At 42.5% G+C, this 24772-nt stretch overlaps 3 protein-coding genes across 4 annotated transcripts; 2 read left to right on the forward strand and 1 right to left on the reverse strand.

The window, feature by feature from the left end:
* Positions 1 to 1420: 1420 nt before the first annotated feature.
* On the forward strand, positions 1421 to 10963 carry LOC139662649 (V-type proton ATPase 16 kDa proteolipid subunit c). Its single transcript, XM_071541358.1, has 3 exons — positions 1421 to 1681; positions 8216 to 8399; positions 9483 to 10963. The coding sequence occupies exons 1-3, from the start codon at positions 1606 to 1608 to the stop codon at positions 9685 to 9687; spliced, it is 465 nt and encodes a 154-aa protein (XP_071397459.1). The 5' UTR covers positions 1421 to 1605; the 3' UTR covers positions 9688 to 10963.
* On the reverse strand, positions 10133 to 15787 carry nubp2 (nucleotide binding protein 2 (MinD homolog, E. coli)). Of its 2 annotated transcripts, none has more exons than XM_071541356.1 (7): positions 15714 to 15787; positions 15058 to 15176; positions 14371 to 14569; positions 13630 to 13784; positions 13000 to 13110; positions 12337 to 12406; positions 10133 to 11684 (listed from the first exon to the last, which is right to left on the reverse strand). In XM_071541356.1, the coding sequence occupies exons 1-7, from the start codon at positions 15727 to 15729 to the stop codon at positions 11545 to 11547; spliced, it is 810 nt and encodes a 269-aa protein (XP_071397457.1). In that variant the 5' UTR covers positions 15730 to 15787; the 3' UTR covers positions 10133 to 11544. The 2 variants fall into 2 exon arrangements, with proteins under 2 accessions (XP_071397457.1, XP_071397458.1); XM_071541357.1 differs by having other exon boundaries at positions 15058 to 15173; positions 15714 to 15729.
* spsb3b (splA/ryanodine receptor domain and SOCS box containing 3b) lies at positions 15753 to 23983 on the forward strand. Its single transcript, XM_071541354.1, has 8 exons — positions 15753 to 15758; positions 16636 to 16694; positions 19634 to 19769; positions 20645 to 20840; positions 21541 to 21728; positions 21936 to 22038; positions 23166 to 23291; positions 23421 to 23983. The coding sequence occupies exons 1-8, from the start codon at positions 15753 to 15755 to the stop codon at positions 23981 to 23983; spliced, it is 1377 nt and encodes a 458-aa protein (XP_071397455.1).
* The last annotated feature ends 789 nt before the right edge of the window (positions 23984 to 24772 follow it).

Below are 24772 nucleotides of genomic sequence, written 5' to 3' on the forward strand. Positions count from 1 at the left end.
ATCAGTGCCACTCTATGACAAGAGCATCCGCCTCATCTTTGTGTTTATCCACCCAAAACAAACAGGAATGTACAATGTGTGGATACACAGGCTATCATATTACAGTGTTTTGTTGAATGAACAGGTTGTGAATGTCTGCTGAATATGTATCCCAGTTACAACATCATAACAAACCAGCCTCAGTGGAGAGGCTGCCTCCCTACCCACCTCAAACATCACAGTAAAGAGATTCCTAATCAATAAGTCAGTCAGTCAGTCAGTCAGCAGAAAAAGAGAAAATGAAGTGAAAATCATCTCTATTTGGTTGTGACCTTTATGTTCTCAATGCATCACTGACACACATCATTCCTGCCTCAAAATGATCTGTTTTTGATGCATAATGCGATACTGAACCTTGGATTTGGCAGCTGGAGTAAGATGTTGGTCAAGGAAAGGGTATAAAGGGAGTTCGGCCTGTGATGCTGGTGTATAAATTACATCACGAGTGAAGGGGCTTTTACAGTGATAAGGGGGGGGAGGGGGCCTTTTCTGGTGCTGACTGACTAGGCAATGCAGAGGGGGCGGATGGAGGGATGGATGGAGAGAGGTGGAGGCAGGGGGGGACTGCACAAGCTCTCTCTGACTCACACACTTCGTCACTCCCATGCTGCCCGTAGCTCCCTCGGCCCCCTCCTCCCTCTCTTTGCCTGCACTTGCTGGGAGCTATACAGTGGAGTGGGGATTCTCGATTCCCTCCCCCACCACACACAACCTCAAAATCTCTCACACTCACGCTCCACATCACTGCTGCATATCACAGCTTACTGTAAAGCACCCTCTCCTGCGTGGTAGTGTCCTGGTGCAAAATGCAGACATGTATTTGAATATATGCAATGTTTCACTACTTGGACAGGTGTGTCTAAGTTACCAATTTTGAGATTCCTTTAGAGAATGCCTGCTGATAATGCAAATAGAATAATAATGCATTTATTCAGCAACTGTGTGCTGCTGTTTCTCTTGACTTTCACGGATATGGTAGATAGGATAACACATAAACCATATTCCTTTAGAGTAGCATTGAAATAGCATCCACACCCTCCTGCTCATCCCCATCATTTCATCCCCCTGGTTCTGAAGGAGAGGTGAATGCCTAGATATCAAAGGGAAAGCCTGCAGCGGAGCACACCAAAGTGATGCCTGATAGGGGATGACCTTCAAAAACAAAAAAAGGAGCGAAAAAATAAACTACTTTCCTTGCATGGATAAAGGCATTTGCATTTTTAAAAGTGTGATTACAATTTAATATATGCGCTGTGTGGCGCGGTAAATCATTAACTGAGCTACTTTTAGTGCGCCCCCCTACACCCAGTCGATGATAGGTTTTATCCGTATGGCCAGTCAGGTGATATTTTCCGCTTCGCCATTTTGTGCTGCTGCGCCGGGTATTTATCAGAAGAATCGTGACTAGTCCGTTTACTCTGTCAGTTAGGTGGTCAGACGGCTCTCAGTTCACTCGTTTTTAATTCAAGATTGTGGCCTTTGATCGGTTTAGCGAAGTGCGATATTTGGGGTTAACGCATCAGTAGTCATTTTGTATATTTAGTTTTTTATATTGTGTGAGAAAGGATGTCGTCCGAAACAAGCCCCGAATACTCTCCGTTCTTCGCAGTGATGGGTGCCTCTGCGGCTATGGTTTTCAGCGGTAATTATCTCACAGACATCACCTTTAACGTTTGAACTGACAATTACAAAATGTCGCTGTGTTTGTTTGTTTCTAACCCGTTTTTGCATCCATGTCATTTTTTAACAGGCTGCTTTGAATTGTCAACCTTGGTGCGTCTCTTGAAACTCGCTTGGCAAAAGCCAGTCGCTAACCTAGCTAACGTTAGTTCGCTGTGCTAATCTCGAGCTGTCACCGTAATGCTAGGTAGCTTTTGCACATTTTCTTTAGATTTTGTAGGGACAGTGGATATTTTAACATGGCAATGCCTAGTATACAGTTGAACTTATTGTTGGTAGCCTATCTGCCTCAAGGGTAAACGTTATCGACTAAGTCAACACCAGCAAGCTAGCGTTAACGTCGACTACGTTTGTAGTTAGCGTTAGCTTAGTTTGGCAGTTTGTTAGCTAATGACCAGGAACGACCAGGAAATGATACTAATTGATCAGAATAGAAAGCGATGTTCAAAAAACATATTGTGTCAAGAATGTATTCAATGTAGTTAGCCATTTGTCCCTCATGATTAAAGGGTAAATGCATAGTTAGTGGCCTGCAAGCTTGCCACATATATGGGGTGGACTTGGGGTGCGTAGCACGGTCCCCACTTTTCCTGCAACATGCGACACTCCTGCATGCAGAGCTGAACAGTGTAGTTGGTAGTAGGGGATAACTTTTGCCTTTATCCTAAATTATTGTCATCACATGTGGCTTCACAGTGGAGACCTGACTACTAGACTACTAGACTACTAATAATTGAATCGTCGGCGTAACACGTCTGCATTAAATGTACGAACTCATTTACCATGTAACTCATCTGCCTGACAACATATCAGATCATGTGAGTTATTATATTGTACCAAATACCAATGCTTTTTGTTCAACGTAAGCATTTATCCATTGGAGGCTAGTATCAGCTGGTGACTTCCTTGTAGCACAATGGAATGACACAAGATCACATGATTGTCACATGATGAGGCGTCTGACTTGGAATTGCCAAGTGGTTAGTGATCCTGTGAATTGTTATGTGTATTGCAACTATTTTTTTTAACAAGGTAGCAGTAAGTCAGTGCTCAGGAAATATGGTTCATTTTTACAACAAAATAACTCTACAAGTGGTTAACACCACCAATCGTATCAGTGGCGTGTTGGAAGGAAGTTGGCCAGTGGCAAAGAAAGTGAACTTTGAAACTGACCTCATGCCTACTTCATAATTGGTCATACCTGTTTTATATCCCATTTCCTACTTCATCATTTGTCTTCCTTTAATCAGGACAAGAGCTACATGATATGCCCATGGTATTTTGTATCACAGCACAGGCCATCATGTGACTAGGCTGACTGGGGAGACGGGTGCAACTCCTGTGGCAAATTGACAAGCTACTAATTGTCATGTCATACTATTGCCAATAGCTTGAGGCCATTTGGCACTACTGGGTCCTCTGATGGTGGGTGGCAGATAGCTTTTCATTGATAGCAGACACCAGTCGACAGAAAATGGCTACAATGTACAACCAATGCACCCATAGTAGCAACCTCTCAAATATCTTTAGAACCAGGGTATGCAGCACACAATGTTGTTTCCTTTCAGTATGGCTGCATTACGTGTTTCATATAGAGAACCTGAAATTGTGACCAAGGATGCTACCCCCACCTTCTATTCTGGCTTGTCACACATGCATACATAGACATGGCCATCTAATTTAGGGATGACGGCAATCTCTTAATGTTTTTTTTCTTAGCGCATTTTTTGTCATTTTGCCATTTAAAACCTCCTCAAAGCTAGTGACAGGCACTTTTACACTCCTTACCAGGGACTAAAGACGTGAGAACTGATTGCCTTGGCATTGTTTTAGAATCTCAGAAAAAAGAGAAATTCCCCTTAAGACAAGGGAAGTTCTGATTTTGTAGAAATACACATTTTCTCCTAATGCCCGGAACAACGGGCAGCATGCATGTAAGCTGGAGGCGAGAGTCAGACCTCCTTGTCAGAGCTGAGGTGTAATGGGTAGCGATAGGCGAGGGCAGTGTGTGGCCCCTGTGTCTGGCAGTAGGACTAGTCTGTGATGGTGAAGGAGTGACAGCTGGGGAATTAGCCAGGAGGGAGGGGGGGGATCTGATAGTAGTGGTACTGGCACAAAGAAGGGATGGGGGTGGTCGGCTGGACAGAGACACATCTTACAGTGTTTCTAGAGTCACTGACAGGAAATTGCAGCTTCCTCTCATTTGATGTCACTCACTGCTGTGTACACAAGCCGTCATGAAAATGATCTATATATACTGTAGTTGTGTACATATTAATTTGCCATAGAACTTGTAGATCTGTAGATTATGCTGCTAGTGTCGAAAGCTCAACTTGATCCACAAAGGTCTGTAATGTATAATTGATTTGTTTCCTTATTACAGTCAGTCAGTCCAGTCTGACAGCAGTGATCCAAGATAATTACCTTTCCAAGGATTCTGATTTGTTTTAGGACTCTACACGAATCTGTTTGAGTCCAAGCCCAAGTGTCCTCTCCCCTTTGTTTGCTTAGAGCTGCAAATTGTCAATCGGTATTCTATAAAAACTGTTGGTAGCCACTTTTTCTGGAACAGATCCTCCCATCATCAGGTGAGGCTTTCATTGTATTCGTAGTCTGGTGTTTGCTGTCCTATTGTGCGAGCTGCTTCCAGTGATGCTTAGCTCGGTACAGGTGTCACTGACCAGGCTTCAGCATCTGTGGGAAGGGTAACCCCATTCCCATCGTGGCTCTGATCCAATCTGCTGCTGTCTGCTTCTCCAATCCTTTCATTGCTGTCTAGGTTAATGTAACAGACCATTTTTTTTGCAATTTGGAGTAAAGGGTGTTGCCTCAGAACCTAGGTCCTACTGATCCACAACTGTGGCTAGAGAAAAATCAAGCTGTCAAATTTTAAGGGTTTAGTTGTGAGGACGAATCTGCTCAAAGTGGGGCTATCAAGAATTGAAGCACGTTTAAGCATTCGTGTTTATCATACAGCTTTAGCAATATTAAAACTCTCTGGCATTTCTTACGGTCTGAACAAGTCGGCCCAAATTACATCCTTGCTATGCATTTTGTGCATGTTCCTATTTCCTGTGAAAATGCAGGCATGTATTGTCTGCAAAGTGCAACACGATACCAACCCACAAAATTTTCCACCAAATAACTCTTTCTGCTTAGTCATCATTTAAATGAATAGTACTTTTATTGCTTGACCTTTTGGCCCATTCAGATTCTCTCTGTCTCTCTCCTTCTGTCACACATGCGCACACACTTCAGGGATACTTCAATGAAGCAGTCTTAATTAGTGACAGCAGTCCATATGCTCCAGACGGTCCCTCAACTTGTGATACACAGGTGCAGTAGATTGGTCAATGCGTCCTGTAATTTCTACACCCAGGCTCATATCTTTGCAGTTTTACAGAGTGTAGCTTACAGCCAGCGGACTGTTTTTTCTAAGACAGGAAAGCATTGTGAAGAACTAAAACCTTCCCACTGCTGTCATTGGTTCCTATTAAAACTAATGCCACACATTCACCTACTATTCCCGGAGTAGACCAATCCGTTGCTGCTTGCGTGGGCGTTTTGCATGCTAGTTCATCCCTAGCAAGGGGCAGCTCCCGATCTGACGCTGCAAGACGTCACCAGGGCATCCCATACATCAAATAAATATTCTGGGGGGAGAAAAAAGGAACGGAATGAAAGCTCTTTACCTAAGCTGAGGGGATTAGGATTAAAACCCAGGGGTTGTGCCTCCACACCACCGCAGCAGCAGCCCTGCAACACATCAGACCTGTAATCATCAGAGCAGAATGGCAGCATTTGAGGACTCTGCTGTTTTTCTACCAACCTGCAGACGTCACGCCTCAGTGAAGCTTACTGAGGATGGATGGAGTCGGAGGATAAAGTTACTGTTGGTAACTATGGTTTGACTGGTTTAGGGATGGATGGCTAAATGGCTAAGAGGAACAGCTGTTGTGAGGAATGCTTATGTGTTTCTAGAATATTGCCCTAACGATTGTTTTAAGAAGAAGCAAAACAAGGATGTTGTGAAAAAATTCTTGATTTGGCTGCACCATCAGAGCGAGTCATTATCTTACACTGCAGAAGTTTGTTCCATGTCCTTCCTCATATAGTTGTGGTATGCAAAACAGTATGTTTGTGGTGATGTAGTAGATACTTTGTGTTGGAGATGCCCTGTTTAGTAAGGCATTTCGCTCCATGCAGTCAGTAAGGTCTGTGTAGACGGGGGCCAATTGTACTCTGGGGCAAGCTCCTTAGACGGGCCGGAGTGATTTAACCTTGAATTGATTGCATCAGACTGGTGATAAATAAGTGAATGTAAGTAGTTGGGGAGGTGGCTGGCTGCCATGTGCACATTTGAGGATTGGCCCACCAGCCTTCCTCTACAGCCATCTGCCAGAAAGCCTCACAGCTAGGCTCGGAGTTAACTGGCACTACCTCAAGGCTACTTCAACACACATTGTCCCAAGAAATGAGGAAAGAACACAAGGCCACCTCAGGCTGTATGCAAAGGGCCGTCTCCCAAGACAGTATACTTAAAATTTCAGATGAAGTCAATGTCATTAATGTGTGTCTTGCAATGGAGAGGGAAGCACAACAGATGAGGTGCCAGATCCTTTTCCTTGCACAGGTCATATGACTTGCACAATGTCGGAATAATACATTTTACTCAAAGTATATTGGTTGGAATTTTCCTGCATTTCCTCTAAAGATGGTTGATGTTTCACCAGGTTACATAAGACTTACTGGCTGTCATGAGGCCATTTTGACAAATCTGTTCACACATCACATACAAGGAAAGTGTTGCAAGAGGGTAAATGAAGGCAAATTTGGAATTTCAATCGAACTTTCTTGTAGCTTTTTCAGCTGATACAGGGAATCACACGAGCTTCCTACTCAGTCTCACTGCAATACAAATCCTTTCATTTGAAGTTGAGGAAGGATGGCTATTTTTAGCTTGTGCAGAAATGAAACGTGAGATGTTTTGTGCTGTCCTGATATATTTTCCTGTTCTAGGATTAATCACATTTAAATAACTAATAAAAATACTGCCAGATGGTGTGAGTACAACCAAAATTATAGTGAAACCATCAATGCTAACATTCTCCAAAATGGTGTAATCTAACCTAAACCAGCATGTGCTGCAGCTAAGATGAAGATCAAGAGGAGCTTGGATCTTAAGTGCATAAGCAGGCATGGGCGAGTAAAATAGATGCTCTGCCTTGGTCAGTGCCATCTCACAGAGCTGTCGTTTTACTGTGCTCCCGCTGTGGGTGAGGAACTGAGCATGCTCACATCCTCACACACACACACAGAGCTGACGTGGGGGAAACTCGTCAAACCAGCCTGCCTCTGATTCATGACACGCTTCCCTGCTCTTGACAGGCTCTGTCCGATATTGCTAGAGACTCTTGTTCTCTATTCTGACCTGGCAGCCATTAAATTCTCTTTGTTGTTCAACCGAATTATAACCAGTCCTCAATGGATGGTCATAGTGCTGTTGCTGTGTTTTCCAAACCCATTATAAATGTGAAACCATCAGCTCCTTTTTACCAAGCATTAGGAAAATATTTGCCATTGCTGGGTTTTGACTTTCAGAGCAGTGCCAATATTAATTTGCTATTCCACAACCGAGCACAGATTTCTCTGCCCTACTCTCCTCCTGCAGTCATTCCTGGTCGTGTGTGACGTAGGTGGCACGATGCAGTTCTCCCCAGCGTCACGAGCTTGCCACTAACATGCTGACAGAGCGCTCTGCTCTCCTCTCTGTTACATTACCAGGATGCTAGCTAGAGGATGTGGCGATAACGCACAGCAGATGTTGCATGAGTGTGTACTGCTGGTCCCCCTGGTACCCATCCTGTGCTGATGCGGTCTCTGGAGATGTGGCATCCTGCTGCTCTCATGACGTCACCAGCCTCCTGTTTGCTAAAGCCTAACAAGGCCTTTTCGTTCAGAGGAGTGATTTACAACACTGCAGCTCTCTGGCATAGTCGGACGTTGTCTGCCTTTTGTTTAAAAACACTGCCCAATTGAAGCCATAAAAGAGTTAATTCTGATACTCCAAGGGCTGAAGCAGAGGTCGAGGAGATGAGACGCAAACTGTGACTACAAAGCAGATATTTTTAGTCTCAGAAACACAAGGGTGGCTAGCTGGTCATGTAGTATCTGGGTATTTCTGGGGAAAGAACGTGATCTGTTTTTCCCCTTTGAACACCGGCAGAGTTCCCCAAATGGAGCCATTTGATTTGTAAAGGGAACAGAAACTGTGAGATTTGCCTTATAGTTGCTCCACCTCCTGTTTCACTTCCCTCTTCATTACTTAACTGTGTCCTCTGGTTTCTATCGGCAACCTAGCTAGCCTGGTATCTTCTTTTTGCTGTAATCATATCATTGCACCAGCTTCTCTACCTCGGATTGTACTTTATGTACTGAAAGGATGTGCTTTCCTGCTCTTTTAACTAACCCTGCCTCTCTCTCTCATCCCCATCAGCCTTGGGAGCCGCCTATGGCACAGCTAAGAGTGGTACGGGGATCGCTGCCATGTCTGTGATGAGGCCGGAGCTCATCATGAAGTCAATCATCCCCGTCGTCATGGCGGGTATCATAGCCATCTACGGCCTGGTAGTAGCAGTGCTGATTGCCAACAACATCTCAGAGACGGTCACCCTTTACAAGTGAGTTCCATTGACCAACAGTGCTTTCAGTCATGGTTTTGTAGACGTGATTTGTTTTCATTTCCTCTTCCATTTCTAGTAAGCATAGACCACATGATAATCCCTATTGCTACTGGGGAAAGGTTTGTATTCCAAAGGAGAGTTTGTTAGAAAAGCCACAGTTGCAGTAGTGAAACGGCCATGTTCTTGTTAGGCCTGATCAGCAGCTTTCTACACTGCACTCAGTCGCTCACAAGCATGACCTTGGGAGGGGAAAAATGGATGGTCACAAGTGATTGTCTGTTTGACCTCAAGTTCCTCTTAAATTGGGGCGTATTTAGACACATATCGCAACATATAGGCCTACAGAATTGCTGTGATATCTGTTCTTACCATTCTATTCAACACAGCTTGTAATAGAGGTGCACATGATGCCTAAAGTGCAGTAAAATAATTTGTTCCTCAAATCAAGACTAACCATGATTAATAATCATGATCACAATATCTAGCAAAATTATAATTTTACCCATAATCAGGCAGCTCAAATACAGAGTTAGTGGCAGCAACTTACTCCCTTACTTGACTTGTCTTCACCTATTTGTTTACAATTACTTGCCAAGCATTGTCATGTAACAAGGTATAAAGGCTTGAAATTGGAGACCATTTAATCAGTAATGTGACACTGTAAAATATTCTAGCGGTAGTAATTAAATAAAACTACTGTCTCCATCCTGCTTTAAAAGTGTGCATTTTTTTTAGCCTGAGAAAACATGGATTCCCCTCATGTCAGGAAGAACTACAGAATTAAAAATGACAGGATACAACTGCTCCATGGAGAACATTCAGAGGTTGCGCTCAAAGTTTGTCGATAGATTTCCCCCAGGGTATTTTGCCATTTGCTTCACTGAGGCGTAGAAAGTCAAACACAACTTAATGTATGTATACATTGCAGCCATTGTCTGCACCTGTTAGACATGCATATTCAAGGGTTTCTGTAACACACTTTCTTCTGAGTTTCCTGTGTAGGAGCAGTGCTCTTTGGGCAGGGGGGGGATGCCTGACAGTGGACCCTGTTGAGTAACCTCTCTGTCTCTGTGTGTTTAGGAGTTTCCTCCACCTGGGAGCTGGGCTGAGTGTGGGCCTGAGCGGGCTGGCAGCAGGCTTTGCAATTGGCATTGTGGGAGACGCAGGCGTGCGGGGCACAGCTCAACAGCCCCGGCTCTTTGTGGGCATGATTCTTATCTTGATTTTCGCTGAGGTCCTGGGTCTCTACGGGCTCATCGTTGCCCTCATTCTCTCCACGAAATAAACACCCAAACATGTCCACTACAAGATCTGTCCTTTATGTTGCTGCTGGAGAAAAAGTGTAAAATGGGAAAAAATTGTAAAATTTCTGCCACAAAAAAGATGAAAGTGAAGGTGGGGAAAAAATTAATAAAAATGGCTCCATAAATATGGTCTTATCTCTACAATGTGTACAGTCGTCCCAATTTGATAGTCAACTTGTAAATGCGCAATGTAGTGATTTGTCTGTCCTGTGTGTGTGTTTTAAAAACAATTGTATGATGAAGATTCCTTTTTTCCCTCCACTTATTTCAGGCCTTCAGGCCAGCTGAGGTAGCTTGGTCTCTGGTCTTAGAGAGCTGACCAAAGGGCCCCACTGCTTTTTCTCCTCCCACATTGATTTGGGAGTCGACACAATTTCTGCATTAATGTTGAGGATCTATTTGTAAAAAAAAATGTATGGACTTAGCTTTTTTTTTGTTTTGTTTTCCACTGATTTTATTTATAAGAAATTGTTCATTAAACTGTTTCAATGGAGCAAAAGTCTAATTCCCCAGGATATATATATATATATAAATATATATACAGACATAAATATCTATATAGATAGATTTAATGCACTGTGGGTTAATTGTGATAAGTGGTTGGAATTCCTCTGGATGTATTTCTTGGTTTAAAAATTAAGATTGCCTTTAGTATGTGGCTGGTGGAGTGGGAGTTTTGTGTGTACTGTGTATTCTAATCATTACGCAAACATTCTCAGACACTTCAATGTTTTTCCTGTAGTACCGCTGTTTGATTGCATTAAAGGTGTGTGTGCCCAGTGTTGGGTCTCACAAGTGTAATTTCCAAATTTCATCTCCTTTCCTACTTATTCACCCCTTTCCCCTCATCTGTGGCTGTACTCCATCTCCTCCACATCCCGACCATTAAAAACCTGCATGGAGTTCAGTGTTTTGTTGCTGTTGGATATGAAGCTGAAGAGCCAGGCCACTTTTCAGAATATTTAATCCAGATCAAAAGCACCTTGCATGGTCGTCTTTATTTCTGACATCTGATTCTGTTCCACTGCAAAATGAAACTGAAAGTTTAATGAAATGCCACGAAACTATACAAACATGGTATTGGTTGTAGCATGCAGCAGGGACCCACTGAGATTAGTATTCAAGTTTGGCCTAGTTTTTTTCAAGACTGGTCGAATTTGATCTGGAGTATGTTTTCTGAAAATGGAAGTGCTGCTGACGCATTTACTGAAGCGCCAATCTAAAATCCTGTATTGCCACTGATATTCAAGTTATTCTGCTGTAGTGTCGACATGAATGTTTTCACAATCGAATTAAAGGAGATTCCAACTTAGATTTGCCTTGCTTCCCAACACAGAAAAACACATTTTCAGCATTGCAAATTTCACTTGAACAAATGAATTTTCAGTATTGTAAATACAATGTGATTTAGAAAGTATTTTATAACAAGGCACAATTTCCTGTAAAATTCAAACTGACTGCTTTGAGATGTTGCATCCTGCTCTGCTGTATTCACAGTCTTCCTTTTTTCTCACCGAGGTGAAAATGCTGTTCTTCACACAGTGGCTAACACCTTTTCTGTTATCAAAGACATCTGCAGCACTCTTCTGCTGAAAAAAAAATGGCTGTACATACAAGGCCTGACTACAAATACTGATTTTGAATAATTACATCAACTATAAAAAGGATGTTAGAGAATGTGTCATTTTTTATCTTAAATATGTTTAGCAGTCCAGAAGAACAAAAGCATTAACTTAGAAATCTTCATGTGTGCGTGACAGCTAATATTTCTGCATAATATGTTTCATGGTGACTTTGTGTCCGTGTAAGACGCAATTGTGAGCAAAGAAATCCATTGATCAGTCTGTTTGTAGGCTGGTGAGCAGAGTCTGACAAATGCTGCTGATGGCGCTGAAGGTGGCGCTGTCGGGAAACGACTGGATGAAGTCTTGACCCTTCTCTATACTGGTGGTGAGCAGCGGATCCAAGGGCACAGAACCTGAGATAAAGAAGACAGACACACAATATTGACAATTGACCCCTACCTATATACCGATTGATAACAGCATTGTAGTTTCCTCTATATCACAACTGATGTGTCATTGAGAAATGAGTCACAGCTACCTATGGCCTATTTCTGAAAGTAGCACTCTTAAGCAAACAACTCATTAACGGTGATCATTAGTGAAGATTAAATGGGTGATCTGCACTGAGGCACTGACTTATCAAATACAGTAAAACCCTTCCAACAAGACTACTGTACCACACAGTCCAGTCTCTACTGCTGGATAAAGACTGTGCAGCATCGTCAGTCAAAGCTGGCTTCCCATTGCCAGGGGGCAATCTGAATTAGCTGCCTCATTACTCAACAGATTGATTTACACACAAAGCGGATAACCGTTGAGTCAAAGTGTTCAGTGATCTATGTGTTTGACCAAGTGATACTGATCAATATGTATCATGCCTTCCCCCAAAATAGCACAAGCCCGCTGCACTGAAATCTAGACCGACCATTTTAGCAGCGAGGCTGTGATGTAAAATGCCTCCTAAATGATGACTTGTGAATGAAGAGTGACGCACATTCATGGAGTGTTGTGACTCCTTGTGGCTGAAAGCTGATATTACAACTCGTCCAGTCCTATTGATCTCACCTAGGAATACTGATCCTGTCAGCTTGGCCAGCTCTTCGCCTCCACCCTTAGAGAATATGTTGCTGCACTCCTGAAAAGGAAGAGTATTTATTAAAATGGGTGCTGTCTGACTTCAAGCTTTGACAAAAACACACTTAAATATTTTAGTGACTGTCTAATGAAATACATAACTGATTAAAAAGAAAGACACTAAGGTACTTCATTTGTAGATGAGATAAATGACTCATACATAGATGTATCTTCAACTTAATTGGGAAGCATTTGTATTCCATGTTCGAATTGTCCAAACTAGAGTGTGTGTATGTGTGTAAATTAGGGCTGCAACTAATGATTATTTTCATTGACGATTAATCTGTTGATTATTTTCTCGATTAATCGATTAGTTGTTTGGTCTATGAAATGTCAGAAAATGGTGAAAAATGTCGATCAGTGTTTCCCAAAGCCCAAGATGACGTCCTCAAATGTCTTGTTTTGTCCACAACCCAAAGATATTCAGTTTACTGTCATAGAGGAGTAAAGAAACCAGAAAATATTCACATTTAAATTTAAAAATTACTCAAACCGATTAATCGATTATCAAAATAGTTGGCGATTAATTTAATAGTTGACAACTAATCGATTAATCAATTAATCGTTGTAGCTCTAGTGTAAATATTTACTCACCGAGCAGTGTGGACACACGAAACCACTCATGTTTTCTACGATGCCCAGGATCCGTACGCCCGTCTTCTTACAGAAGGTGATCTCTCTCCTCACATCCCCCGTTGACACTGCCTACAGCCACCAGCAAGACCGATAAGACCAAATCTTTTATGAATGGCAGGCATTTTACAGAGGTTTCTAGTGGATGATACCAATACCAATTCAGACATTATGGAATTAATTTCCTAAGTTATACATTTTTATTGCCTTATTTTTGTCGCTGATGAATCAAGCCTTGGGTTCACTCTCAAAGTCTCCTCCACACAGAGAAGGAATTTTTTATTTTATTAGTTTTCTTGGTAGGACAATGTCAGCAACAACAGGGAAGAGTGTTGAAAAGAGACAGCATAATATGAGTGAAACATGGTTTTGTCTGTACAAGACACTAGACAACTGAGCCACTGCCCTCATTTACCTCTTTCACCTTCTATCAAAACACCAATGCTGGACCGTGTGTTTCGCTGGAGAAGCAAATACCCAAAATAGCTAAAGCTTACATCATGTTTCACTCCTTATTTCCTCTCATCCCATCCATATTCTCATGTTATTTCTACAAAGGCACAGTCTAGTCCAGTCCAGTCTGGTGTGTACCTGCGGTGTGGTGACCAGAATGGCTCCATCCACTCTGTGTTTCTTCAGGTTCTCCAGTACGGACAGATGCTCGTCAGACGTCCCCGGGGGCGTGTCCACCAGCAGCACATCCAGCTCACCCCATGCTACGTCCGACACAAACTGGCCAATCAAAGCTAAGGGAGAAGACACGCAGAGACAGAGAAGACGATGGGCAGAAGAGGAGAAGTATAAGCATTCTCATCATTCTTCCAAGGCAGGAGGTCATTAAAGATGCCGCCTGTAGTGACAGTCAAAGTTATTAGTCCAAGATTTTCTTCAACTGAAATTGATTTTTAGTCTGTGGTGATGGATCTGCAGCTGTGAAGCAGACCCAAGAGTAGGACTGGGTGACATGGACAAATTTATATCACAATAATCTTAAGAAACTATTTTGATATCAATATATAAACATATGCCAAATCACATTAAGTAATGAAATTGATGTTCATCACATTGGACTGTACAGTGATATAAATTACGATAAAACTATTTGTTTCAGATCTCATTCTGTGAGAGATTTTAATTAGCAACAGCTTTTTATCATTAGTTTAGGCAGCAGAACTGTGTATCACGACAACTCAGTATTATTATATCACAATTTGATTCTTTTTAAAGACAAACAACAATACTGAATAATTGCCCAGCCCCTCCCAAGAGATGTTGTTTTCAAGTGTGAGGCTTATCGAAGCAGTGCCATGTACTAGTAGCAGGCTGCTATACCATTCTTCTTGGGCCCCCTCCAGATCACGGCTTCATCTGGGTCCTCCAGCAGGAAGCCGATGGACATGAGGGCAAGGCTCTGCTGGGCGTCAGTGTAGATCGGCACCCAGCCTGAGTCACACTGGTGCACATCGTTCCGGCCCACATTCAGCATGCGGGGGATACTGGGCCCGCACAGGTCAACGTCCAGGATGCCAACCTGATGGACACAGAGTGCTGGAGCATGAATTTGTCATTTCATTGCTTGTATATATTGTGTATTTTCTACTTTCAACACTGCGCGGAGTATTGGGATACAGGTGCACTTGAATAAGCTCATGGGAACAGAAGCCAGGTGTTGCATGCTGGGAGAACCACACAGTTTTTGACCATAATGTGCTGTGTTATTGTGCTGTCGTATGCGGTCATACGATTTTCATTTGTTTGTGGAATATTGCTCAAAAATTATAAATATGGACTATTAAGAACAGACATAATTGCAATTGCTTAATGGTGACCAACATATGAACTATTAAGTAAACAACACAGCATTTAAAGTGAGACAACATATTGGGATATCGGTTCATTGGTACACGTGTCAATATCAGCTATAGTCTCTTTACCAACCCCTTAGTGGGTTGGTAAAGAGACACACACACACACACACACACACACACACACACACACACACACGGTCTTTCAGCTCACCTTCTTGCCAGCATGCCTGAGAGCAAGTGCCAGTTCTGTGGTGATGGTGCTCTTGCCCACACCTCCTTTCCCTGACAGCACCAACACAACATGTCGGACCTGGGACAAGCTTCCATCTTCTACCAAAGGGAGACAAAAAAGTAGGTCAGTCATATGAGCGCCGCACATACATGAAAGGTCATTTCTAATGTTTCTATAAACGCTGGCTATGGTATGTTAGAAATGGCACGTTAGTAGGTAATCTGAACCGACTAAGTAAATTGAACACAGGGTCAGGGGCCGTTGCAGTCACGTTTCATCAGCCGAGTTCATAAGTTCAGTATTACAAGTAGGCTATATCATTTTGGATGCTGTGTACTTCATGACAGCTTCTTTCCCCGCACATAGTCACTTCTTTAACGATATGAAAACATTTCGGTCAGCTATAGCAATGTTAACAGTTTTGCTAGCTCTCAGGAGATTAAAAACTTAGCTTCGTACCGGTGTAATCAGCTGCTAGCTAGTTAGCTATCTGGCTAACGGTTATGACACAAGTAGAAATTTCTTTAAACTGCTACTTTTCAGTGTGCGTAAACATAGCTCGTGGTGAGAGAAACAAGCTACAGACAAAGACGAATCTGTCTGACGAACTTGACTGACCAGTACTTCCAACATACCATTATTTTGTTCCATGTTTTGGCTTTTGAGCTGTCACCATGCAAGTATCTCACTCCGCGCAGTTGAATTAACTACTTCCGTATGTCGTCAGGCGGCACCTAGCCAATCAAACAGTGAGCGTTGCATCTAAGCCCCGCCTCTCTGCAAAAGCCACCAATAGATTGTCGGTGCGTTGTTTCACAACATGCGCGCATATCGCATTCATCAAGGTGAGCGCTCGCACCACAAACAATACAAGATTTTTGTGGTCTGCTATTCTGTCTATATGACATATTTAAATGTCTTTGACTGTCGTTGTTTATCAAATATGACAAAGAACACTGTTAAAGGCTACAGTTCGCTCCAAGTATATTTTATATATAGCCTAGATATAGATCTTAATGTATCAACCTATTTTGCCTAAATGTCTCTATCGTCTGTCTTGATAAACGTTATCCACGATTTGAAAGACGTGACACCTGCTTTTAGAAAATTAATGACAGCCAAAAAATAAATCAAATCATGATACTTTTAAAAGATAGTAAATTATGGTTAAATCAAATCCTTGGATTATCAAAAGATGACTCTTTGGCAGAATAGATCATCTATATTTTAGACCTGGTGAATATATGATAAACTCTGTGTTACGATCTTTTTTTGTCTAAAAACTCTTGAGAATGTAACAGGGATTCCCGTGCATGTTTTATCTAGTCAGCAGACCATACACAATACTTCCACATCATTTGCACAAAGGCCACAGTTATCTTACTATCCCATTGATTGTTACCCTACTTGGTAAGCAATCAAATTTAAATAAACTCCTCCCCGAGATAGTCTTACCCAATCAGCACAAGACGAGGGCGTGGAGCAGTAATGTTTACGTCTGGCTCGCTGAGAAGTGGGACAGAGAGCAAACTGCACCTGTCGCACAGTCGGATATAGAGGCACACCGGCACTGAAATGAGCCATTGCAAGACAGTGCATAAGAGGACTACTATAAGGTAAGAGCATAACCGAGCCTGGACTGCAGCTGTATGTGACTGATATTTATGATCAAGCAATCACAAACTAAAGAGACTGTCTGAGTTAAATTGTGCCTCTGATGGTATTTCCTAATATATATTCAAAATGAATCCAGAATTTGGACAATATGTCAACTATAGTGGGACATTTACTTTACATAATTTGCATTGAAATGTTATGGTCTTATCTAGAATGACTTAAAATGAGTGCAACAGCAGAATAAGATTCCTAGATCACAAAGATTACACGCAAACAATAGCAATGAGTGCAAGGGGAAGTGACAATAAATGTAACAAAATATTCCTGTGACCATAAAATGATCATGCAAGAGAGAAATGCTTGGAAAGTGAAATAAGAGCTATGGAGAGAGAGAAGGGCTTTTTTAAACTTCAAGATAAGGGGCATGCTGATGGCAGAAGGAAGGAGGAAGGTATGGGACAAGGATAGCTAGTCTCCCTGTATTCACTTGTACAGTAAATACAGATTTTCTGGAAAGAGCAGTTGCTATTCTTTTCACATCCAATGCATTTTGGATGCACAGTAGCCTACACTAGGAAAGTAGTGAGGAAACCCTGGTGTATCAGACCTGGTGCATTTGAATGGAAGGTCTGGGCAGTTTAGGGACAGTGATTTGATTTTACAACAGAAAATGTCTCTATATTTGACACTGAAAGACAAAGCTCATTCACGTCTCTGTCACAGTCCCACTGCACTGCATTCACGTCATGGCCATCAGAACAATGATTGCCAGTGATAGTCTGTCCTGGATGAGTTGTCCAGATGATGTCATTACAGTATGTAGGGTAAGGCCCAATTAAAGTGAGACTAGCTCCAGACTAATTAATCTATACTGCAGTTATCTCCTGCACCTGCTTGTAAAGCAGGCACCAGCTGCTCTGTTCACTGGTGGCATTAACAGACATGCTACCAGGTTGGCATACACTGCATCATAAATCCTAATGAATGCTTAACCAGTTAGGAACTTATCAGCAAAACAAAACATTGAAATCCAGGGAATCAGCTGTGATGGTTAGAGTGCTGAACGGCACAGCACTGATACAATTAAAAAGTTGACGTAATAGTCAGATGCTGCTTTGAGTGAATGAGTTTGGAAGTACTTGCTTCACAAGTCATAAAGGGCAGGAGGTGGAAAGATGATCAAAATATCCATAATGTCCAACTAAATACTGTTACTTTGCTGAAACCTTACTAAAGTATCGGTAAAATTACGGGTGTAAAAATCTACTTAAGTAAAAGTACGAAGTAGCTCATTCAAAAACCACATGGTTACATGATCTTTCCCATACAACGCAAAAAAAGGCAAAAGGACAAAAGGTTCAAATGAGGTTCTATACTAAGAAAATAAAAAAAACTAAGTAAACTAAGTAAAGTGCAATTGCATCATCAACAGTGATTGTTTACTCTTTAAAAACACTGTTGATGTTGCACATGCAGTGTTAGATGCAGATGCAATTTACAACTGGATAGTTTCTGATGCAATGCTTATGGAGAGACTACAAAATATGTGCGTTGTAATGGATGCAATTTAACATGTAACAAAGTGCAATACTTCAGTCAAAACATACCTAAGTAAAAATAAAATTACTGACTCCCACTGACCAAATGAACACTGAAGATCCTATGAATTCTGTGATCACCATTTGGTCTGTAGCTGTTCACTGTGTCATGATGGAACAAAATTGTGACTTCAAAATTTTCTCAAGTCTTCAAATAACTATCATTATAATGTTTGAAAGTGGAAGATAAAATCATATCAGAAGCCTGTTTATTTTTTTCCACAATTCATCCATCCACTGCCATTCTCAGAGTTAAATACAAACCTTTCTTCCAAAATCAATGACATTGCCAAGACTGAGATATTTCTGTGGCAGGGGGCTTGAGGTCACTGTTAAAGGAGGAGTGATGTATGTAAATGTAAGGATATGAAATGCTTACGATTGGTAGACATTGTAGTCACTGGGTCAAGTGACCTTATCTGTGTTTATCTGCTGTTGAAGCTAGCTAGCAGACGTCCTGCCAGAGTGGCAAAGCAGAAGGCAGAAGGTTTAAAGGTTGAACAAGTGCATGGAAACACTTCCTGCTGCCAACAGTGGCATCTGGGACAGATAGAACTAGGCTAGCTTGCACACAAAGATCAGTATCTAGGTGTCTACAAATGTTTCCACTAAAGGATATTTGTGCAGTTTCCTATTAACTGGTAACAGGTGATGGGGAAAGACAAAGGTTAGTGAATACAAAGTTGATCTTAGTTAAGCTGCTTTTACATAATGAAAGCTTCTTATTAACAAAATGAGCTAAATAAGACATTGCCAAGAGCTTGTTTACAAAGACCCGATTCTCACATATTCTGTCATAGCATGCTCACAAATTTGTAAGACATTTGAGAGACACGATGTGAACGGCAGCTCACACTGTCTCTACACAGCTGCACAAGATGGGCTGAACATGTGAGGAGTTTCATCCCAAATGTTTATCAATTTTTGAAAAAGCTTGGAACCACAAATTCATCAGTCAATGTTTCCATCTTCAAAAATGTAACAATTTCTGTAAGCAAACATCTTAGGATGACACATAACTATATAACTAGTAACACAATGTGTGCTTTACTTTCATACTAGCAATGCTTTATTAAGTATGTATGTATGTGTCAATTTTTTTCATTTTGTGGATTTCTCATTTTGAAATGAAATGTTTATATTCAGCCTATAGTCTATATACTGTATTGTACTGTAAGCTGAAATAGGAAGTATTTCTAGCTCCCTCCTTTGAATTTAGCCTGCTTCGGGTTAATAAATAAACTGTGAACAAACAGCTCAAAACACCACTTACTTTACATATATGAAAAGTATATGACACATAGCAGCTGGTCATGAGGTGCTGGCTCTGCTGTCCACAGAGCGACCATGCTGAGGAGGGGCAGGAACGGCCGGGCTTGGCTTTTGGCTTGGATCGAGACACGGCAGGAGACAGATGCCATGGCAGGGATCCAGGCTTCTGAGAGAGAGGAGTGGGAGGGCCAGACGACAACACAGGTGAGAAGGAGCCCAGGAGACATCGGGGTGTGTGGGACAGAGCAAAAAAAAGAGAATGATTATAAGGGGATTGGAGAAAAGCATTGAGTATAAAGGAAAAGAGAGACTTTTAAAATGAGCGGAAGGAAAAAAAAGGGAGTGGGTGTTATAGGAAATGCTGAAGAGGTGCATATTGGGAATGTTTTAAGAAAGAGACACTTACAAGAGACACTTACATGATGTTGAGTAGTTGCTGGTGAAATAAAGAGTAGATGTATCCAGTACTTCAGTGCAGTCATCAAAACTGGTGAGGCAGTGAAAGAGAAGGAAAGGTAACTTCAATTCTCGAGTCAACCAGTAGTTTTCCACTGGGATTGTCCCCCGTCTCAAAATGGCTGTGTCTAAGACGTGGATAGGGGGCTCTGTATTTTTGGACAGGGTCTATTTTTACCTGCTGGCACACATGGCTTGTCTCACCAATAGGAGTCATGGACAGCTTTTAGGGGAAAAGGCCATCTCGTTGGGTCTTTTGAGCATGTCATATAGGTGATGACAGTCACAGTTGTGCTGGTTAGAGTGTAGGGTGTGTGGTTAGAGCACAACTAGATTGCTGGATGGTGGAGGCAACAGGAACAGTCTGGAAGTTTTGAGTAAAAGTTAATATCTGCATTTGAACTTTCCCTGTCCAGGCTTGCCAAACTGTCACTCCGTTAGGTCAGTCTTCTTTGCTGCTAAGAAAGAGTTATTCTTTACAAAAAGTATCACAGCTGCCCGTGGAATTGAGAAGACTTCAACTTCCACCGGATCCAATTCCTTCCCCTGCCTCCAAGCCAAATTGGACCATGGCCACGTCTCTGGACTTACATGACGCTGTCTGTACTGTTTGTGTCAACCAGATCAGCGATTTGGACTCTGAGGTGGATTTCCTGGCCAGTTCCCAGGCTGTGGCTGAGGTGGTGTCCAGGCCCAGCACAGGACCTGTGATGGGGGAGTCTTTCTGCCAGTGTGACCCCCAGGAGGAGCCCAGCCCCGGGGTCGGCCTGCTGGGCTTCAGTCCCATCAGTGACTGCCTCTGTGGGGAGGAGGACCAGGGTGAGAAAGGCTGATGAACACAGTGATCTAGGGCGTTTAGCTTGGTACACCATATTGACACTAGTACAGTAATGCAGGTGGGCGGACTAGTGTAACAACTTCTCTTGATGTATCTCTAGGCTTATTATCCATGACAATATTATGAAAGTATATTATACATAGCTACATTTATAATTGGCATTTGGTAGGATGTAACCAAATATTGAGCAATATCTGCTCCACATTCATCGTAGATCACAGAAATAAGCACAGAACTAGAAGGCACTCAGAGAGCCCAAACCTCTGCCAATGCACCAATTCTACAACTTGCTGTTATACCCAAAGACATCATTCCCATCACTTCAAATTTAAGTTACATTGATTTCTTCACCCTGCAAACATTCCCATAGGATTTGGAATATAGTCTCTATGTCTGTTAGTTTCATAGTTATGGCTAAAAAACCTATATAATGGCTAAATAATGATAATTAACTAATGGCAGAAATCCCAGATCACCACCAAAATCTAATAAATTGTCCCTTGGCACAAGACCTATCTGTACACCAAATTTCATGGAAATCCAATAAATATTTGAGATATCCTGCTTACAGACAGACAAACAAAAAACAAACAAACAGGGGCGAAAATCTTGTCAGAGGTGAACAAGAATTAAGTTTTAGGTATCCAGTCAGTACAGCTGTTCATGTCTGGTGTGTTTTAGGATTTGACTGGGTGTGGGACGAACACTGCATGTCCGCCGGAGCCTTCCTGAGCTCTGACAACAGGAAGGTGAGCTTTCACTCGGACTACAGCTGCGGCACGGCTGCCATCCGCGGCACCAAGGAGCTCGCAGAGGGCCAACACTTCTGGGAAATCAAGATGACCTCTCCCGTCTATGGGACTGACATGGTGGGTGGCAGTCAGCTTGAACAGTATGGAGCTATTATAGTATGGCTCTAAAACTGAACTAGGCTTGAAAGTCAGTTGAAACTCAGTTATAACTGATGGATGTTGAGGATCATTTCAAACAGAACTACTGTTGTTCTTTTCTGAGCTTTTGTTAACCTGTACATTTTGGGTCCTGTTTTCACTGTGGGTTGGTACTGACCGGTGTAGATGGTGGGCATTGGAACTTTGGAGGTGAACCTGGAGAAGTTCAAACACAGTTTCTGCAGCCTGCTGGGCCACGATGAGGACAGCTGGGGGCTCTCCTACACAGGTTAGAGTGCAGTGATTAAAATAGACCTGGACTTATGGAACCAGAACAGTGACTTTAGTATTTGGCACTGAAAGAAAAAAAATTGGCATTGTATTTGGAATTGAAAAAAAAATGGCCTTGAAAAACAGGACATTGGCATTGAAAACAAAAATTTAACTGAAAAAACCATGCACTCAATAATCTTTTCGTACAAAGTTTTTTTTTTTTCAATAACGGTTTCCTTGGCACGCTTTTGGTGTTGAGGGGAGAGGTTTTCAGTGTGACGAGGAGTGTGATTTGCATCTAATCTGCATATTTTAGGAAGAATGCTGACTACCAATAACTGACTGGAAGTTGACTGAGAAACAAGCCTGACCTGGACCGGTCGGTAGATGCATCAGAGCTGCATCTGTTTGCTCTCCCTGAAGCCCGCTCCACCGGTCGAGCAGTGAGGCTGCGCTCTCTCTCGTAGCCTCCAGGCCGATAACAGTCACAGGACAAACTCCGATGCCTCTACCGACCGGCCCAGCTGAGAGCTGAGTTGAAAAAGTCACTGCTGGCCGGGCTTGTTTCTTCCCCAAACAAGAACACCAGCTTTCTTCTTCTTCTCTTCAGTTTCTGGTAGCCAGCATTCTCCCAAATATGTAGATTAGATGCAAATCAAGCCCCTCCCCCTCCACTGAAAACCCCTCCCCTCAACGCCAAAAGAGTGCCAAGGAAACTGTCATTGAAAAAACTTTGAACAAAAAAGAAAAAAAGATTTTTAGTGCATGGTCAAAAAAATTGAAAGTGTGTTACATTCAATTCATTTTTATGCCAATGTTTTATTTTTCCATAGATTTGTTTTCAATTCCAATAAATACTATTTTCAATGAAAGATTTTCGATGCCGATGTTTTTTTGTTTTTTTTTCAGTTCAATTTTTGTTTTCAATGCCAGTGTCCTGTTTTTCAATGCCAATTCTTTTTCAATTCCAAATACAATGCCAACTTTTTTCTGTTAACTGCCAAATACTAAAGTCACTGTTCTGGCTCCATATGGACTTACCAGAGGAACCTATGAAACTGGACAGAGACGTTTGACCTTGATAATCAGTAATTCAAGAAAAATCCTTATTCTTGTATTTTTCAACTCTGTATCTATTTGAAGGTCTCTTCCAGCACAAAGGGGACAAGGTGAAGTTCTCCTCCCGGTTTGGCCAAGGCTCCATCATAGGAGTTCACCTGGACACCTGGCACGGTACCTTGACCTTCTACAAGAATCGGCACTGCATCGGTGAGTGTTTTTCCATGAGATTCAATCCGGTCTGTTTAGCTGCACAAAACGTTTTAGTAACGACTGCCAAGTGTCTTTTCCTCATCAACAATATTTTTACTCTGTCCCATCACCTCCTCCACTCATCAGGTGTTGCTGCCACCAGGCTGCAGAACAAGAAGCTCTACCCCATGGTGTGCTCCACAGCAGCCAAGAGCAGCATGAAGGTGATCCGTGCCTGCTATACCCCCACCTCCCTGCAGTACCTCTGCTGCGCCCGGCTCCGCCAGGCGTTGCCCCGCTGCCCGGACGTGCTGGACGTCCTGGAGCTGCCGCCGGGCCTGCACACCCTCCTCCACACGCAGCTAGGCTGGGTCTTCACCCTGGACAGCAGCCCCGACGACTCGGAGCAGCCTGCGGACGCCCCTGAGGACTTCCCAGAGGAGATGAGCCTGCCTTCCAGCCCCAGCCCCGGCCCCGGCCCCAGCCCCGTCCCCAGTCCGGCGTCCACCCTCAGTGCCTGTTCCTCCCCCAGCCCCTGCCCCAGTCCCGGTCCCTTCCCTGACACGGTCCCGTACCGGTGCCCCTGTCTGCTCTCAGCGCCGGCTCAGCCGTGCACCTGCCGCTGCCCTCCCACTCCCCCCAGCAGCGACTACGATAGCTGCTATTCTGAGCCGGAAGACTACCAGAGCAAAAGATGCCGCTGGACATGACTCTGTAGCCAAAACATGTACGAGTAAGCGCTTGGCACACAGCTATTCTACCATTGCCATCAACAGCTCCTGTTGGAAAACATGGAGGAAAGAGCACCCTCGTCTTTTAGCCAATATTTCTTAACCAGGTTTGCGAGTGGGTTATACTTTCACTTCTCTTTTTTATCTAGCATTTTTGTGTCATTCAAACAACGTAGTCAGTGAATGGGAAGAAGGAAGTGAGTATGTAGCATGTGAGATAGAGTATGTTATGCAGTTGTGATGACTGATGTTAGAGTGACATCTGGGTCATTCTCATTTTAGCCAATGTCTATCTTGGAGCTTACAAGAGCCATATGTGTTACTCTTTGATATTTCTCCCTTTTCATATATGACAGTCAGTCTTTGGAAGGCCTAATGTTTGCCAGATTAGAATCTGACAACCAGACACTGTAAATCTTGTGAATGTGTAAACATGTTACTCTCAGGGATAAACTCCCAGGGAAAAAGTTGCTTTTTGATACTGTGGAAATTACATTTTGTAAATGTGTTTTATAATCAGCATTTGGTTTGAATATCAGCAATGGTTTTTGCTTACAAGGAGGTTTGCTACTCAAGTTTTTTTTCTATTTACAGGTATACGCTTTCTTACTTTGTGAACTTTCTTACTCAGGCAATTCTATAAAATAAAACAAAGAGAAAGGATTTGATGCAGCTTATTTTTTTTTTATAATTCTTATATAAATAAAACAAATCATCTTGCAGTTTATGGTAGCCCTAATACATATGCAACTTAACAACAAAATCACA

The sequence above is a fragment of the Centroberyx affinis genome, unplaced genomic scaffold, assembly GCF_046629955.1.
Source record: "Centroberyx affinis isolate AG114_WGS23_722 - 3 ecotype Tasmania unplaced genomic scaffold, CSIRO-AGI_Caff_v1 ptg003856l_1, whole genome shotgun sequence".
Classification (NCBI taxonomy): Eukaryota; Metazoa; Chordata; class Actinopteri; order Beryciformes; family Berycidae; genus Centroberyx; species Centroberyx affinis.